The 19639-nt window shown below is 40.7% G+C and overlaps 1 protein-coding gene across 50 annotated transcripts in view; it reads right to left on the bottom strand.

Moving 5' to 3' along the window:
- The window catches only part of TTLL5 (tubulin tyrosine ligase like 5), a 309203-nt gene that overhangs the window by 75628 nt on the left and 213936 nt on the right, over window positions 1-19639 (bottom strand). For all 50 annotated transcript variants that reach the window (XR_014811162.1, XR_014811164.1, XR_014811165.1 and 47 more), the window contains one exon: window positions 968-1185. Coding sequence is in view for 44 of the 50 variants with exons in the window: in XM_084969817.1 (XP_084825943.1) it covers window positions 968-1185 (218 nt within the window). In the remaining 6 variants the exon portion in view is untranslated. The remainder of the gene's footprint in view (window positions 1-967; window positions 1186-19639) is intronic.

The following is a 19639-nucleotide window of genomic DNA, read 5'->3' as shown; positions in this document are numbered from 1 at the left end:
CAAGAGAAATGCCCCAATCTCTTCTAGGCATTTATCCATCAGGGAGTGTCTGCTTCTTCCAGACATCTTTGGTAAGTTCCTCAATTTTGGAGTTCCCTTGTGGTGCAGTGGGTTAAGGATCTGGCGTTGTCAAAGCAGTGGCTCGGGTTGCTGCTGTGACGTGGGTTTGAGTCCTGGCCTGAGATCCTCCACATGCAGTGGGTGTGGCCAAAAAAAGTCCCCCAATTTTAAATGGAGAAGGGCTGCTAGAACCAACATGCTTTTTACCAGTCTGTTTCTGGTTCAGTGCAAAATGGCTGGAGATAGGAGTGAAAAATGTGACCTTAAAAAGTGTGGTTCAGGCATGGAAATACCTTCTTTGAGGTAAAACAGGTAGACAGTGACAAAAGGTATTAGAAACACTGGTTCTATACAGAGCCTGATGGCTAATGTCAATAAAGTTAATCTCTTCAATGAAATCCCAATCCTACGTCTTCCCTCCCAAATGCCTAAAATGAACAAAAAAGCAAGGGTGAGGGTAATGGAAAGGTGTTACTTTTTATGTGAAATTGAAAAGATCTAGCTCTGTAGAACTGCCAAAATTAGAACACTTTCAGCAGGAAGTTTTCATTTCCTCCCTTCAAGCCCACAGTTCAGCGCTATTACCCGGGCACCGTCTGATTATGGCTCCTGCTAGAGGCCAGAAGCGATCGTGAGAAGCGACCCTGAACCCTGCCCACAGCCCAGGCTCATTGTGATCCCCAGGGAACTTAAAAGAGCAGTGCCTGCCCCACCCACAAGGTACAGCCTAGATGTTGGTGGTGTTTCACTTGCTCCCCAGGTGACCTAATTTGTAGCCTCTATTCCCCATCAGGTGTTCTCCTTTTCAACATTTCAGTACACACCGCCATGAGCCTCTATAAATAAATACTGACACAGAATTGATACAATTCAGAAGAAACTGAATAGTAGACTACTGAAAACTTACTTGGAAGTCCTCTGGGACGTTGCCTTTCTGAGGACTTGTTTGTGACTGGATGGGGGTTTGGGGACCAGGGAGGAGGAAGAACTTGGAGGTGGCACCACTTTTTGTGGCAGAGTGGTTGGCTTCTGGCCACTGGCTGTGGCGCTTGAAATTCTGCAAGCTGCACCATTATTTATTGTCCATAAACTGGAGTTAGGTAGTGTCTGGCTGCCAAAGATTGCCTAGGAGAAAAAGAAAAAAATGAGCGATGGAGTTGCTCGTCACAATCCATTTGCTATAACTGAATAACTGGTTTGTAAACCTGAGGTGGGATAAAAGGAAAAGGGAAACAGTGAAAATTAGGTAATTTTAAATACTGCCAGCACAGGTCTAGACTGAGTGAAGGGAACGCTCTTTCAGCAGAGAGTTGAGGTGAAGGTGCACTGAGCTAGGACTCAGGGCAGGTGGGCACCGAGTGTTGTCTACATGCGTGAGTTAGAAGAGCGTCTGGTTTCTGTCTTAGCATCCTTCATTGTTACATTCAACAAGCATTTAATGAATGTCCCTTATTAGGAATCAAGTGTAAGACATACAGCATAGCCCAAAAGTGACTTGAAGACTGAAGCAATTCCAGCCCACTCACAGGACTCTGGACTCCTCTAGAAGGTTTGTACTTTGGAGGAAAGTAAAGGAGCCAGTGCTGGTGGGGCAGAGCGAGCCAACAGGGAGAGAGAGAGGAAGGAGGTGGGAAGAGAGACAGGAAGCCAGACCGTGGATGCCAGAAAGGCTCTTGGTAGAAGAATTCTGGCGTACTAACCTCTTGACGACCTATAGATTAATACAAGACCTTCCACTTGAAAACTCTTGCAAAGTAAAATCACTGATGAATACTAGTTACTATACATGAATACAAGATCAAAAGAAGGGTATTTTCACGCAGAGGGTAAGCCTACAAGTACTAAACAAAGACCTAAAAGTCCACCGTGTGAAAACCACAAATGCCAACCTGGAGGATGTATGTAAACGGACACTTCCTCAGGGAGATGCTTAACACAGCTCTTACAACTTACTTACCCCATTAGAGAGAGTTTTTTGGTGTCGCAAATTTTGATACTGATTCTTCAATTGTGTTACCACTGCTTTCAAATGCATGCCTCATGAAAGCTTTAAATATGAGTTCCCTTGGGGCACAGTGGGTTAAGGATTCCGTGTTGTCACTGCTGTTGTGTGGGTTTGATTCCTGGCCTGGGAACTTCTACATGCCACAGGTGTGACCAAAAAATAAATAAATGAATAAAGTTCAAAAAAAATTTTTTTTTTTTGTCTTCTTTCTATTTCCTTGGGCCGCTCCCACGGCACATGGTGGTTCCCAGGCTAGGGGTTGAATCGGAGCTGTAGCCACCGGCCTACGCCAGAGCCACAGCAACGAGGGATCCGAGCCGCGTCTGCAACCTACACCACAGCTCACGGCAATGCCGGATCGTCAACCCACTGAGCAAGGGCAGGGACCGAACCCACAACCTCATGGTTCCTAGTCGGATTCGTTAACCACTGCGCCATGACGGGAACTCCCAAAAATTTTTAAAAAGATGTAAAATGATATTAGGAGGAAAATAATACAATTGACAAAATACATAGGTCTTGTTAGTAATAGGATTCGGCAATTAATTTCCATCTGCAGGCACCGCATCTAAAGAGGCGTAGGAGAAACATCATTTCCTCACAGCAAAGCCTAAAGGAAAAAGATCAGATGCTCTTAGGAAACATTCGCCTTCTGGGTAAACTTCACAAGCATTATTTTTGTCTTTTATTTTTTTAAGATATAAAAGATGAACTGGGTGGCTTTACTCAGCGTTATCCAAACCTTCTACACTAAGGCCTTGGAATGTCCCATTTCAGAAAAATGTGTCCAAAGGGCCGAGTCTGGGGAGATGTGAGGGGCCCCAGGGGGCTTGTGTGGAGGGAACAGGTTTGGCTGAAGCACGACAAAGAGCAAAGTGATTTCAGAGGTGGAATATCGGGCTGCTGTCAAACAGACCAGTTGGACTGGGCTGTTTCTCATCTCTGGAAATCACCTCCATCTCTGACCAGAGCAGGGGAGCCAAGCAGACCCGGGCCCAGGGCAAAGCCAGGAGCAGGGTGCTGCGGGTGTGTACATGGGGGTGGGAGTGGTGAGGGGCGACCTGCAGTAGCCAAAGGGTGCCCCAGAGGCCAGTTTGTGGGACTGGCTCAAAAATAAATGCACTCCTTTTGGAGTTCCCATCGTGGCTCAGTGGAAACAAATCCAACTAGGAACCAGGAGGTTGCAGGTTCAATCCCTGGCCTCTCTCAGTGGTCAAGGTTCCGACGTTGCCGTGAGCTGTGGTGTAGGTCGCAGATGCGGCTCGGATCCTGAGTTGCTGTAGCTCTGGCATAGGCCGGTGGCTACAGCTCCTATTAGATCCCTAGCCTGGGAATCTCAATGTGCCATGGGAGCGGCCCTAAAAAGACAATAAATAAATAAATAAATAAACCCATTCCTTTCAAGCACTGTTTCCATACCTGAAGGCCTCAAAAATCTGTGTGAGAGACTCAACCAGAAGGGGGAAGGAGGCAGGAAAGGCCTGGCCTAGGCTTCTACTTTCACCACTATATCCCAGTAAGTGAGTTTAGGTTTTCAACCTGGGGTGCTTGAATGTATATGTACGTACCACTGGGTCTCTCTGTTGTATGGTAGAAATTGACAGAACACTGTAAATCAAGTATAATAAAAAAATTTTTTTTAATTAAAAAAAAACAAAAACAAACCCCAAGCAAACCCCCCAAAGAGTCCCTGAAAGATGCCTTGTTCAGGGTAGGGAGGAGACCAGAAGTCGAAATGAGGCTGAAGAGTTCTGCATTGGCTATGCATAAACACTTTCACCGGATGAGTGGCAGGGGAGGAAGACCACTGTTAGTGACGAGCTCTTGGAGATAAAAACATTCTTTACTGAGTTCTATTTTTCATGCTGCGAGGGAACTGCCATCAGTAAGAACATCTGTTCAATACATGTTGCCCTGGTGACAACCATTTTTCAAATTCACTGAATTCTGTTAAATATTTCTAGGACATCTAAATACAAAGATGAATAAAAAGAGCAAGATCACGGAGGTCCCTGGTGGCCTAATGGTTATGACTTGGCGCTCTCACTGCTGCAGCCCGGGTCAATCCTTGGACTGGAAACTGAGAGCTCACATTGAGGTGCTGCAAATGGCGGCACTCCTTCCCGCCAACCCCCCCCCCCAAAACAACCAAAAAACCCCAAAATCAGAACAGTGAGTATAGTAAATTTCTACTTGTGTAAAAAAGAAAAAAAAAAAAGGATACACGCAAACATACATATATACACCCATACACATACACAAACATATTGGTATCTGCATGGAACAATTCTGAAAGGATATTTAAAAAACTGGTAACCTCCATATAAAGAACTATGCTAGGGGCCAAAGGACGAGGGAAACTATTTTTATTATACATCATTTGTATCTTTTTGAATACTACCATCTATATGTAGTTATTTATTACAAAATTAAGGTCAAAAGGATGTGAAGTTCTAACAAAATTTGAGCAGGTAGCAGATAAACTTTCTAAGTATAAGTCAAAGTATCCAAATGAAGCCCAAGTTTCAACCAGTTGGTTGTAGGACTTGCCATCAGACTGAGATGAAGAAGGAACTGACTATTCAATAGTTACTTATTATGGGCTACAAAACCAGATTAGGTCATCGGGCGAAAGGCAGAGGTTCAGGTAAATGGAAAGGAGCATGGCTTTGCAGTCAAATGTGCTTGGGCTCAAATGTGGGCTCTGTCCCCTATAAACTGGGTGACCTTTTCAAGTTACATAACCTCCGAACTCTCTCTAGCTTCCTCATAAGCAGTTATAATTACTTAGCTGGATTGTTGGGGACTAAGTGAAGATCACAGGGGTAACTGCAGCCCAGGCATTCAGTGAAGGTTTCTCGACAGAAATCAAGGTATCAAGCACACAGTAGACCCTCAAATGAGCCTTCCTTTCCAAAGTGCCACCTCAACTTACTGAGGAACCAAAGGAAGGGCTGACATGTGAGTTGGCTTATCTGTAATGACTTGTGAGTAGCAGTTGGTTCTGCATTTTTCAACATATTTTTCTAGTCTCATGATGCTGCTTACTAGCTGTAAAAGCAAACTCTTAAAATGAAAACATATGTTTGGGTTCCCCAGATCATATTTACTCAATTCTCTTTGGCAGAAGTAATCTCTTCCTCTTCTGGACGCTTATAAAAATTTATTTGTAAATGTCTTATCATATTTAGCACATTCTACACTGTATTACAGCCACTTATATATGTATTTTTTTCCTCTTTCTGGACAATACCTACTGGAAATGCCTGGATTTATACCTGAATAGTTTTTATTTCACTAACACTGCCAAGTTGAATGCCCTGTATATAAACGGTGCTTAAAAAAATTTACTCCATGGGAGTTCCCGTCGTGGCGCAGTGGTTAACGAATCCGACTAGGAACCATAAGGTTGCGGGTTCGGTCCCTGCCCTTGCTCAGTGGGTTAAGGATCCGGCGTTGCCGTGAGCTTTGGTGTAGGTTGCAGACGCAGCTCGGATCCCGAGTTGCTGTGGCTCTGGCATAGGCCAGTGGCTGCGGCTCCGATTCGACCCCTAGCCTGGGAACCTCCATATGCCACGGGAGCGGCCCAAAGAAATAGCAAAAAGACAAAAAAAAGACAAAAAAAAAAAATTTACTCCATGAATGAAAAAAAAAAAACACCCTCACATTATACCAACTATCAGTCTTTTTTTTTTTTTTTTTTGATGCAACAACTAAATTCTTATATAAGAAAATAGGCATGTTTGTGTTTACACAGAGATGTAGTATATAATAGGACCATTCTCTGGAGTTTGAATAGTGCCTAGTATGTTTTGTGTTCAACTTACATGTAGCCACAAAATGTAGGTAAGCCCTGCCATAGATCCTGAACAAAAATAACTTCGCCTTCCTAGACGCAAATTTTGTGGCAGGACCTTAGACACTGATGGTCCATCAGTCTTCACCTCAACAATAAAATATAATAAATTAGGAGAATTTATTGCTTAGGAGACATTTGCCTGGATACTAATAATTCTTTCTTTCTTCCTAATAAAAGTGATTTTGCTTGGCAAATAATGTGTGCCCAGATTAAAATAATAACATTTCTCAATCTCTCCTACACCTTGAGATAACCACGTGACAGAGTTCTGAGTTGTAAATAGAAATTTCCACGTGCAGTGGCTGGGAAAGCTCTTTAAAGGGGGGCAGACTGGGTTAGTTGGTGCACGACCCTGGCCCTGTTCTGCTCTTCTCCAGCCCAGAACGTGGATGTCCACCTAGAGGTGGACAGGCAGAGGGTGGAGGTCACTTGCTGAGGACTGTGGCGGATTAAGACAGGAGGAGTATGGGTTCCTGACAGCACCATGGACTTTGAGAAAGGCTATCCCTAGACTTCTGATTATACAGGGGGAAGAAAATAAATCTCTTACTTGTTTAAGCCATGAGTGGGTGGAATTCTAGTATCCTGCAGCCAAATGGGATCCTAACTGAGCTGAGATATAATTCTCAGTCTACCAAAGAGTCAAGCTCATTTAAGCCTCAATGTAACGTAAATGCACTGCAACACCAAAAAGCAGATAGTCTTTCAAAATACAGTAAAAAAACCTCTAGGTTTTCATTTGTTGTTTGGTGATCATGAGCTCCTATGCTGAATGGATAATGAAATTATTAGACTTCTATGCCATCCCAAATTCCCAAAAGTCAGTAACGTCTGGGATAGGTCCCCAGGTGTTTTATCAAAGCTGAGGCTAAGTGGAATGAGATTAAAGTGATCAAATATGGTAAAAAGAAAACTAGGAAAGTACTTAGGCAATGTTAAAAGCAGACAGAAATAGAGGTGCTTAGACTATTGGCAGAAATTAGCCTCCTGCGCCCTCTTTAGCCCGGATTGGCCCTAATCCTACCACTCTACCAATGACAAATTAGGAGGAATGTTTTGTCCTGATAGCCATTCACAAATGAACAGAAGAACTGTATAAAGTTCTCTCCATATACTTTCTAGGAAACGTGAGGTATGGACATACAGTTTTAGCACTTTGCACTTGTAGGTTAATGACCCAGGGCCGGGGGCTGCACTGACACAGCCAACATTCTGGGAGCTCTGCAAGCGCTGGCCTCCACTCATGCCCTGCTCAACAAAAGTCGTGCTTCTTTCCTGGGTGTGGGAAACAGCAATGCTTCAGCAAGGAAACTCAGAGAAAACCAGAGTTTGAGAGTTGGCTTGGCTTCAGACAAAAGACTGGAAAGGCCCTCCTTCTCCCACAACAGAAGGGTACTTGTGCGTGGGAAGGAGGGATTTCTGATAGACAGAACACAGACTGCAACTTGGAAGGTTACAGGGGAGCAAGAGCTGGGCTCTCTTAGTAGAAAGATAAAACTACTCAGAGATTAAATTCTGGGAGGTTTTTTTTGGTGGGTATATGCATGTGTTCTCCTCCAGAGAAAGACCCCTTTTAGTCTTTATTCAGGCTTCCTTGTGGTGGAGCAGAGCTGGAAGCTTCCTTGCAGTGAAATAACTCTCTAAAGTCTCTTTTTTGAAAATTAAGGGAGAGGAAGCGGGCAGATGCTAATCTCTATTTGCGTGGGTTAATGTCACTTTGTGCCACTTTACTCTGATTTTAGAAGAGCAAACATTTTTAGGCATTATTCTCCCCATAGGAGATTTTATCCTAACTTGGACAAAGTTCCCATTACACAGCATACAAAGCCACTTCTAGTTCTGGCAGCCCAAGTACTGGGATGGTCTCTCTTCCTGAGCAGATAAGGTACCAATCATTCACCCTACTACAACTAGGCCAAGAGCTGTTCAATGCAAAGAACACATTATGTCTTTTGTGCAACCATATGATGCTGTAAAAAACTCAAGGACAGGGAGAGAGTGAGGATAGCTGATTCTAGTTTGGCAAAAGCAAGCTTCCAAAGGGTCTTTGTCCCATAGTGCACACAGTTTTTGGCTGTTTTCCATTCACAATGTTTGTCAGCAGGGACAAGGCTGAAAGCTGAGCAAAAGAAACAAAGTACAACTTCTGGTACTGAGACAAGGCACTGGGCAATACTATGGCCTCGACAGGGATGAGGCAGAAACCCTGGAGATACGCCTGTTTATCCAGAGAGCGACTGAGACACAAACACTGAGATGGGACTTCGAGATGCCAAAGACATTGGAAGTCCTCTGCATACCCTTCCATTTCTAAAACTAACTAGGAAGCTACTACTCCTTTAGCAACTAGAAGACTCTTACTTAGAGTAATGACTTACTGCAAAGGATGTGAATACAGGTGCTTACCTGAACTGAACAATTTAGGAGAAACTATGACTCACCAACCAACTGAAAATATGGTGCCTTAAGCAACTAAATTAACTGTACTTGCTAATACTTGAGAAACAATGCAGGTCATTAAAAACAGATATGCAAATATACTTATGTGCCTCAGATTCCTGCATCTAAGCAAACCAAAGATACCAAAAGTGTTTCTGGATTGGTTTTTCAATAGTATTGAGACACCGGAACTGATCTTGGGCTAGGTGTGACACATGGATGACACACCTTCACTAGCAACCCCCCCTTCTAAAAACAGAACCAGTTAAAAGCCATACATTGATAGAAGCTTTATTTTGATGGTAAATTTAGATTCCGATGACTGTAGACTTTGCTTTGCTTTCCACTTCTTTTTTTTAATGTGAAATTGCACTTTTATTTTTTATTTTGATTTATTTATTTTAAATTTTATTGCAGTTGACTTATAATGTATTAATTTTAGGTATACAGCAAAGTGAATATATATATATATCTTTTTTCCCTTACAGGAAATGTAATTGGTACAACATTTACAGAGAGCAATTTGAAAGTATGTATATAAAAAAAAGACTACAAACTTTTGAGTGCCCTGTGCTATACAGTAGGTTCTTATTAATTATTTATTTTATACAGTAGTTGTGTGTATTATTCCCATCGATCCCAATTCCTCCCTCCTCTGACAGTCTTCCCTATGGTAACCCCAAGATTGGTTTCGAAATATGTTTGTTTCTGTTTTATAAATAAGTTATTTTGTATCATCTTTTTTAGATTCCACATATAAGTATATGATATGATATGATATTTGTCTTTCTCTGACTTACTTCACTCAGTATGATAATCTCTAGGTCCACCCATGTTGCTGCAAATGGCATTATTTCATTCTCTTTCATGGTAATAAAAAGTAATATTCCAGTGTGTGTAAGCACTACATCTTCTTTATCCACTGTCAATGGATGTTTAGGCTGCTTCCATGTCTTGGCTGTTGTAAACAGTGCTGCAAAGACCATCGGGGTTGCGTATTTTTTTCTAATTATGGTTTTCTCTGGATAAACACCCAGGAGCGGGATTGCTGGATCATATGTGCTTTCTATGCCCAGCAATATTTGGCAGGCCAAGGTTTTCATGTTTTATTGAAACACTTTTTCTTGAATACATGTTCATTTGAAAAAGGAAAACGGTTTTAAAAAGTCATTTCAAATTCTACTCTCAGAGATGACCTCCAATAACATTTAGACTTTTTTCTGTGTATAATCACTTATTTCTATGTATATACACGTATTTCTGTGGGTTTATTAAAATGGTACATGATATCTGATGTTTTGGAGACTTTTTCATTCAAATATCTATCTTGAACATTTTTTTTTCATATCTATAAGGATAGATCTGGATCACCGTTTTTAATGGCCGTATATTTTCTATTATGGCTTATTACAATTTACTTAACCAATCACCAATAGTAGAATATTATAAACTGACACAGTAGATCTATATTTGCAATTATGGAAATAGGTTCCTAATACATTTTGAGTGGGAAAAAGTAGGCCTCCTAAAATCTTAAAACTTCCATTTTGAAACCTCACACACACATATTAAGGCCGACACCAGTTTATTTTGCTGTTTAAGAACTATATTGTGATAAATGTATTATTTCTATCTTTTGACATATGCTGGATCATTTCCTTAAAATAATTTCCTTGAAGTAGAATAGCTTGATCAGAAGGCTGCTGCTTCCTTTGTTTTACGTCTTTTTTATACATAGTCTCAAATTGCCCTCTGTAAAGGCTATACCAATCACATTTCCAACAGTATGTTTGAGAGAATAGTTTCCTTATCTTTCCTTGACTATTATAATGAAATACCATGTGTCTCACGGAAAGGTGACTTATAATTTAATGCTAATATTGTTTCTTTTTTTAATAAGACATTTATGCCTTTGGACAAACATATTATTCTTTTCAACATTTTATACCATGGTACTATTAATCATTCTTTCTACTCTATTTCCTCATATCTCTTTCTAGTAATTGTGAACAAATTAACTACCATACAATTTTCAGCTGTCCAAACAGGTAAATGTTAATTTTAAAAATGTAGCTAATTAATACTTCATGAGCCTTTAAATACCTTTTAAAATACAATTTAAACCAATTTCTGCTTCTGGCATGGGGGGGTTAACTAAAACCCCAAGTTGAAAATATACTGCTACATATATTTAAGGTTAAAAGTAATACATAATAGATGTCTGCACATCCATGTTCACTGAAGTATTATTCATAATAGCTAACGTGTGGAAGCCATCTAAATGCCCATCAACTGGTGAATGGATAAAGAAAATGTATGTACATACATGTCAGAGAGTAGCATTCAGCCTTAAAAAAGAAATCCTGCCATATGCTACAGCATGGATGAACCTTCAGAACATTATGCTAAGTGAAATAAGCCAGTCACTAAAAGACAAATAAGGAAGTTCCTGTCGTGGCTCAGTGGTAACAAACCTGACTAGGATCCATGAGAATGTGGGTTCGATCCCCGGCCTTGCTCAGTGGGTTAAGGATCCAGCGTTGCTGTGAACTCTGGTATAGGTCGCAGACATGACATGGATCTCACGTTGCTATGGCTATGGTGTAGGCCAGCAGCTGTAGCTCTGATTTGACCCCTAGCCTGGGAACCTCCATATGCTGCAGGTGCAGCCCTAAAATGCAAAAAAGACAAATAGTACATAATGCCACTTATCATGAGGTATTTAAAGAGTAATCAAACTCATAGAAACACAAAGCAGAGCAGTGGTCACCAGGGGCTAGAAGAGGGGGAAACTGGGAGTTATTCAATGTTCAGTCATGCAAGATGAAAACTTTTAGTAATCGGCTGTACAAAAATATGGATATAGTTAACAATACTGTACACAACACAAAAATTGTTCAGAGGGCAAATTTATGCTATTTTTTTTACCACAATGAAAGTAACATAATAATAAGAGCACTGAATTTTTATTGAGCTTTTATCATGGTCAGTATTGCTCTAAGCGCTTTACATGTTATTACAACATTTAATCTTCCCAGCCATTTGAGGTGGTCCCATCATCACTTCCACACACAGAGGAAGAAACCAAAGCACCAACAGGTTCTATGATGGCATGGCTACTAAGTAGTAAGTGAGATCCAAGTCCACGGAGGAGTCGATTTCACAGCCCCATGACACTATACTGCCTTCCTCATTTATGCTATGCTGACTCCTTTTTTAAAGCCCATCCACTGGAACCAAATCTCCCTTCCAAAGCAAATCTAAAGCAAACACAGCAATGTGTCCAATTTCCACCAGATGCATTTAAAAGAAATTTCACTCACTTTACTCCAAGAAAGAAATGTTGAAAAAAAGTTGTCTGTAAGAAAATCTGTTACTTATTTTGAAAGTTAACTTCGAAAGATTGGCAATGACTCCAGATTGAGAATTCAGTTGGTTTAAAAAAAATTACGCACAACCTCATTCTTCAATTGTCTCTTTTATCTTTTACTTACTAGAAGCTTTAGGGTATTCTTTATATACCAGGGTCCTTATTCTCCCTAATAACATGTTTGCGACTTATATCTCCTGATGAGTAATGAGAAATAATTAGATAAGGCAATATCTAAGTTCTTTTACAACTTTAAATTCAGAGTTTATAAATATCTAACTTGTCTTTGTCTTCAAATACATAGTTTGTTTTATTTGACTCAGAATCTCACATGTTGACCTACTGCTCATCTTAGCCTTTCCTGTCATACATCTGTTAAGTTTTTCCTTTGGCCATTTCCATTGCAGATGAATGGGGTTCTTTATGTTCAAAGATGAGGTCTCTCATCATCTTACACAAAGTTACTGCTCTGTGTTCCTCATATGCCAATGGACAAACAGAAAAAGAGAAAGGTCACAGAGAGAGAGGGCATGGAATGGAATGAGTCATCAGGCAGCTACAGCAAAACCACACTTTAAGGATATACAACAAACAAGGTCTATTCCAAGTGGTTGGCAGGTGAACAGCTGCCTCTTACATACCCACAACCAAGTGGAGTTCTGCAATTTGAATCATTGTGCTGACCTTTTCTTTCATATTTGTGTATATGGGTGTTCAGCAGCAGCAACAACAACAAAATTGGAATGTCTTATCTGACGATAAATGTATAAATCAAGAAGAAAATGAAAACTCACTTAATCGAGGGAGAGGGAGGGAGAGTGAAAGCTCTGGTGATGTTACCATGTGCTAAACACTGAACTTGGAGTGGCAGTTGTGTTATCACAGTGAATCTTTGGGCTTTGGAAGCCTTCTGACCTGGTTTGGTGCCTGTAAGTATAGTTGGCAGCTGGACAACCTTGTGTAAGTTAATTCAGCTCTTTGAGTATCAGCTTCCTTATTAGTGGAACGCCACAGCACACAGGAGGCATATACTATATGCTCATTTCCCTGCCCTCACCTTCTTCCCTCTAAGATTCCAAAGGGACACTTCTCTAGCTTAGAAAACAACCGGGTAGTAATCAGGGGACTTCTTTCTATTGCTATTAGTATTGAATTAGCATCATGAATGGATGTCTATATTGTAATAATGCATTAAGAGTCAGATTTCTATGGTATTGAAAAAGCAAGCATAACATTAATCATGCAAAAGCATCACCTGTGGTATTCACATTTGTAGATACCTGTCATGTTTCCTAATAGTCTTCTCAAAGACATGCTCATAGAAGTAAAATTAAAACAGTATGACCAATAACAATAATAGAGTTGAAAGGACAAAGTGGTAACTGAAGACATAATTCCTGTTATTAATATCAACCCACACACATGCTATGAATCTCCAAACTTCTAGAATGTATTTCCGGACACTATATGACACAGTGGTCCTTGTCATGAATAATAAAAGCACAAGGGGAGGTGTTAAAATATGGGTATTTCTAAGAGTCCTAAGCCCAGGAACACCTTATTAAGATATTTCTTTAATTAAGAATTTGAGGAGTTCCCGTCGTGGCGCAGTGGTTAACGGATCCGACTAGGAACCATGAGGTTGCGGGTTCGATCCCTGCCCTTGCTCAGTGGGTTAACGATCCGGCGTTGCCGTGAGCTGTGGTGTAGGTTGCAGACACGGCTCGGATCCCGCATTGCCGTGGCTCTGGCGTAGGCTGGCAGCTACAGCTCCGATTCGACCCCTAGCCTGGGAACCTCCATATGCCACAGGAGCAGCCCAAAGAAATAGCAAAAAGACAAAAAAAAAAAAAAAAAAAAAAAAAAAAAAGAATTTGAGGTCCCTGGGATGACAACTTTTTTTTTTTTTTAACAAGAGTATATCTGAATAAGGAGACTAGTTACCTGAGAATAAGTTTTCAAATACAGTTTTATAGCTGTCAAGAAGTACCTGTGTGAATGAATGGACTGCAACTTAAAATGTATGTAATAATACATACAACTACTATTTACTGAATGCCTAAATACTGTGAGGGTAGTAGTATACAACACGATAGCTGAGCGTTTGGATGCTGGAGGCTGCCACTCCTGAATTCAAAACCCCTGGCTCTTTCATTTATTACCTTCGTGAGCCTGGGAAAACGATTAAGTGATGCGCCATTTTTACGTCTATAAAATAGGGCTAATAAGAGGGCAGTGGTGAGGATTCACTGTAGTTGGTAACACAACTACCACTCCAAGTTCAGTGCTTAGCACATGGTAACATCCCGAGGAATATAATCCTCATGATAACCCACAGATACACCTCATCATCACCATATCAGACATAAAGAATGAGGTTCCAGGAAGCCCAATAACCTGACCCGCGTCATGGGCTCAGGGATTATCTCCCTCCAAAGCCTGTCCACGGTGTTCATTTCCAAAGAGCTGAATGCAGTCTTACGTATGTTATTTCACATATTTTCAATGTATTTTTATTAGGTAAGAAGAAAAGAGTTTGGTTTGGCAAAATCTGCTGAATCGAATGGTTCTAAGAAAATCATAATCATAAACAAGCTATAAACTAAGTATTATTTATATGAGTTCCTGATAACAGTCACAAGAAAATGTAAAGTTGAACAAAAGACCCCAAAAATAGATGAGAACAAAAAACAGAGCAGCAGTAGGTTATGACGTTCAACCTGCCCCAGGAGCTTCAGCAACATGTAGGAGCTGGCGCCCCAGCCTTCTTCCAGATGCTCTGGTTAGAAAGAGGCAGGAAGACTCCCCCTGCAGAGCTCGTCTGCTTGCCTGCTCTCCCTGGGCCACGCTGAGGAGCTAGCATGTTATTGCTGGCTGCCTGGAAAAGCCCGGGTGCCTCCTGACTTTTTCTTTCCCCTCCCCCGCAACACAAACACACAGCGGCTGAAGGTTTGGAGAAACAGTATTCATTCCTGCAGGGGGGCAGAATTTTTCTGGACACATGCAATGAACTTTTAGGAGCAGAATAACAAGACTTGGCTGGGTTTATATGGGAATCCTCTCCACACCTGTGAGGCTATGCTTCTACTCACACACCATTAGCAAAGGGCTTATTACAAGGCACTCAAGATGTCGCTGTCATTCAGAAAGATCCCTTCAGGTGACCACTCAGCCAGTCCCCAGGCCCTGCTTGCTTTGGAACGTTGGTCTCTGATGCCCCTCACCAAATCTAGGTTAGTCTGGTGAACCTGGGCATCGTAGGATGGGGGAGTAAGGCAGAGAGTGGAAGGATGAGAGGAACTTCGGATATGCATGGTTTTCTCCTACCTTGAGTTACCTTACAATGTTGAAAATTAAGTCTACTAAAAATGCAAGGGCTTTGGAAACCCTTAAGATGGACTTAAAATCTCCTCTCTTCCCCTTTGCTGTTAAAAGAAATTTCAGCAGTTCTGCCTTGGCCATCAAAATATCCTTAATTTTTCTGCTTTTTTGGGCTTTTTTTTCAGTCTAGAGGAGGGAGAGGAGAGGGTGGGAGGGCAGGAGAAGGGGGCTGGGAGCAGGGGTTTAACAAAGGATCACTTTAACAGAAACTACTGAGTAATCACTGTGCCCTGGGCCAAGAATAACATCAGCTCAACGTCAGCAATTAGAATCAGGTCAGTCGGGCCTCACAGCCAGTGCAGCCCTCCTCGTGGACCCCAGCAAGGAGGGCTACTCATGCTGATGTCACCAGCAGTCACGGCTGCTCAAGAAAGTCCCCCGACTCAGCTGAAAGAAAACTTTTTTATCCTTTCCTTCAGGGGCAGGAAGCCAGTATGAGAAGGAAGTGGGAAGCAATGAGGGGAACCAGAGCGAAGACACATTGGGATATAGCAACATAGAATTTACCATTCCTAGACTCCAAGATCCTGCCATCTCCTCAACCATCCTCGATGTCATTTTAAGTGAATTAATATATGTAAAGAATCTGGAATAGTGCTTGGACCACAGCAAGCGCTTACTAAGTGGTGGCTAGTCCTCCTAAAATGAAGAGGAAGGAATCTGTCCCATTACTTATCTCTCATCTATCAGAAAACTTGACTCCTAGGAGCAGTGATTGCTGAGCAGAATGTACTTTGATAAGAAGAATGAACGGGAAGTTTCCAAGGAACGGGAAGTTTTCAAGTTTGGAAAATTTATTTATAAGGAAACTGTGGTAGACGCAGTGGAAAAGATGGAAACGAAGTTCCTATTAAAAAATGATTGCCTGACATTTTATAAGGGCAACGCTAAGTTGTAACAAATCCAGTTCCCCTTCCAAAAGAAAACAAATAATGAAGAGGAGACCTTCCTAATCTCTTTCTAGCTCAGTGGTTCTCAAAGAGTGGTCCCCAGAAGAAAAGCCATCATCATCTGGGAACTTAGAAATGGAAATAATTGAGCTCCATCTGAAACCTACTGGATCAGAAGTGGGGTGACGGAAGCAACTGATATTTTAACAGACGCTCCAAGGGGTTCTGTTGCTCAAAACCAGGAGTCTGCAAACTAGGGCTTGTAGGCCAAATCCAGCCTGCTGTTTTTGTAAATAAAGTTTTACCGGAAAACAGCCACATCCATTCATTTACATTTGTCTGTGGCTATTGTCATTCTACCATGGCAGAGCTGAGTAGCTGCGGCAGACCCTATGCTTGCTTAGCCTTCAAGGCCCAAAATGTTTACTATATGGCCATTTATCGAAAAGTCTGCTGACCCCCTGCTCTGGTTTGGAATGATTTTTTAAAAACTGCTCATTTTACCCATCAGTGTATAAAAGTTTATAGTTTCAATTTTGTCTTATTTTTATTTTTCATGCTCTCTATCAAATGGACAGGATCACACCTATTTCCTCCTACCTCTGGCCCTAGAAACCTCTCTCATGTGCATGTTACAGGATCGGTTTTTGTAGGGGTGATTCAGTACATGACAATTTCTAGATTTATGAATGACATGCTAGACAGAAATGAGGGTCAAAGTGCATATTTGCATGAATGGTTAGAGATGTGTGCTTCCAAACTCATATCCCGAATTGGAGTTTTCCTTCTTGAAATTAATATCTTCAATAATCTGGCTATGTAAGTGCAGAAAAGGATGGAGAACGTCCTCTGCATGTGATGCAAGCAAGGCTGCATGATTTTTCCAACAGTATTTTTAGGTGATCACTAGGAAAGGCACTGTCCATGTATAGTAGTAACATAATACAATATAACTTAATATAATTAATATAAAACAATGTAATACAATGCAGTATAAGAGCACAAAGCCCCTTTTAATGTCTTGGACCATAAACAGGTCTTTCTTGTGAATAAATGCTAGGTAAATCAGATTTCAATTCTACACTAGTGGATTCTCAAACAGGCAATTAACAAAACTATAAGTTATATCAATGGCTACCTACACTTTAGAAAAAATTGAATTCAAAGCATAAGAAGTTCATGAGAGAAACCATCTCTATCTAAAGGGGTTAACCCAAGGAAAGATAATTAGGACATACTGGGAATGCAAACCATATTTCAACTAATAATTTGGTTGTAGTTATAACAGTCAGGTCCAGCACCATCACAAGGTAAGCTAAAAACAGAAGCTTAAAAATCTAGTAGGGTTTTGCTTCTTCTGTGGAGTGTTTCTTAATGCCCTGTGAAATAAAGTGCTCGAAGTTACTAAATACTCTTCATTTTAGAACGTTTAATATCTTATGTGCTACTTTATTAGTTATAAACTCTTCAAGCTAGTAGAATTGAGTTCCTTTTGTTCTCCCCCGACCCCACACTTTACCTTTAGTCATTTTAACCTAAATCAACTATGGATTAGTAGAACGGGGGGAAAAAAATAAAAGGATGTTATAAACATATATAAAATTATGATAAATAATGATTTCCTGCTCCCTCTCCAGGAGACACGAGATAACTCCTTTCTGGGGAGTTCTGACTCCTCCCTCAAACAGGTATTCTGACAGGATCTCAAAAACATATTTTCCATATACTTCATATTTCAGTGAAACTCAATCGGCATAATCCTCAGTAAAAAAAAATCCACACAAGAATAGCAATACTCTGAATTTTCAAAGGAATGTGAGTTGCTGGAAGCTAATCAAAAGAATGAAAAGGACTTATAAATGAAGCAGTTCCTAATAGTGAAAATCAGCAAAGCTGTCTCTCTTTCCTCAAAACTTCAGTGCTCTATAATCACTTCCTTTAAAAAAAAAAATCATCCACCATTTTAAGGTATGGAAGCATTAAAAGGGACCAACTGTCTACATTCTTTAGAGCCATAAATTATACACTACTAAAGGAAATAAGGCTATATATGTTTCCACTATCCAGCACCTGATTAAGTTGGTTTTTTTTTTTTTTTTTTTTTTTTTTTTATGACTGCACCTGCAATATATGGAAGTTCCTGGGCTAGGGACCAAATCGGAGCTCTACCTGAGGCCTAGGGCACAGCCACAGCAACACTGGTTCCAAGCCACATCTGTGATCTACGCTGCAACTCGGGGTCAGGGATCAAAACTACATCCCCATGGATACTATGCTGGGTTCTTAGCCTGCTGAGCTACAACAGGAACTCCTAAGTTGGTATGCCTAAGCACTTTGAATGACAGGGAATTAGGTTTAAAAAGTTTTAAGAAATTTATATAAATTAAAAAAAACTAAGATACACTGTGGAAGGAAGATAAAAATGGAGTTGGTATTGCTACGAGAGTGCTCTAAAATGGACATGGAGGCCACTGGGGAAGTGTGACTTCTGCACATTGCAGCACGGATGGAATCTGAACTTTGACCACTTCTTGTCTTAACGTAGGCATCCAGGACATCTGTCCAGTGCTTCAGAAACTCGAGATACTTAGTGGACCCACTCTAAAATAACCACTGATAGCATATTTATTGATTGGACCCTTACCCTAAAATAACTCATGACATCCTATCCTTTAAGGACAAAATTTCCTTTCCTGCATCACGGTCAACAATAATTCCTGAATAACCTTGTGCCTTTTGTCTTTGTAAGTACTGACTCTTTCTCTTCCCTGGGACAATATTTTGGTTTTACCTAAATTTGTCTCCCAAATTGGATTTTTTTTTTTTTTCTTTTTTGGCCACCCCATGGCACATGGAGTTCCTGGGCCAGGGATCAGACTTGAGCCACGGCTGTGACCTAGGCTGCAGCTGTGGCAATGCCAGATACTTAAACCACTGTGCTGGGCCAAGGATGGAAATTGTGTCCCAGTGCTCTGGAGATGCTGCCAATCCCACTGTACTACAAAGGGAACTCCCCAAATTGGAATTCTTAAGACCCAAATAAAGCTCTTTGTACTTTGCAGTCACAAAACTGATTACTGTTCAATCATACATTGATATCTGCAATTGTAGCAATGCAAACTGGCCCATATGCTGCCAATATCCCATATATATACATATATATATATTTTTTTCTTTTCTTTTTTTTAAAATTACTTAATGAATTTTATTATATTTGTGGGTGTACAACAATCATCACAACGAAATTTTTACAGCATATCCATCCCAAACCCTCAGCCCATCCCCCCACCCCCAAACCTGTCTTATTTGAAAACCATAAGTTTTTCAAAGTCTGTGAGTCAGTATCTGTTCTGCAAAGAAGTTCATTGTGTCCTTTTTTCAGATTCCACATGTCAGTGATAGCATTTGATGTTGGTGTCTCATTGTCTGACCGACTTCACTTAGCATGGTAATTTCTAGGATATCCATGTTGCTAAAAATGCGGGTACTTCTTTCCTTTTAATGATTGAGTAATATTCCATTGTGTATATGGACCACATCTTCTTGATCCACTCCTCTGTTGGTGGACGTTTAGGTTGTTTCCATGTTTTGGCTATTGTATATGGTGCTGCAATGAACACTGGAGTACATGTGTC

Source organism: Sus scrofa, chromosome 7, assembly GCF_054392235.1.
Source record: "Sus scrofa isolate SSC_HxYL_T2T_F1_AM1 chromosome 7, Sscrofa_HxYL_maternal_Yorkshire_Landrace_v2.0, whole genome shotgun sequence".
Lineage (NCBI taxonomy): Eukaryota > Metazoa > Chordata > Mammalia > Artiodactyla > Suidae > Sus > Sus scrofa.
This window is presented reverse-complemented; position numbering and strand designations above follow the sequence as displayed.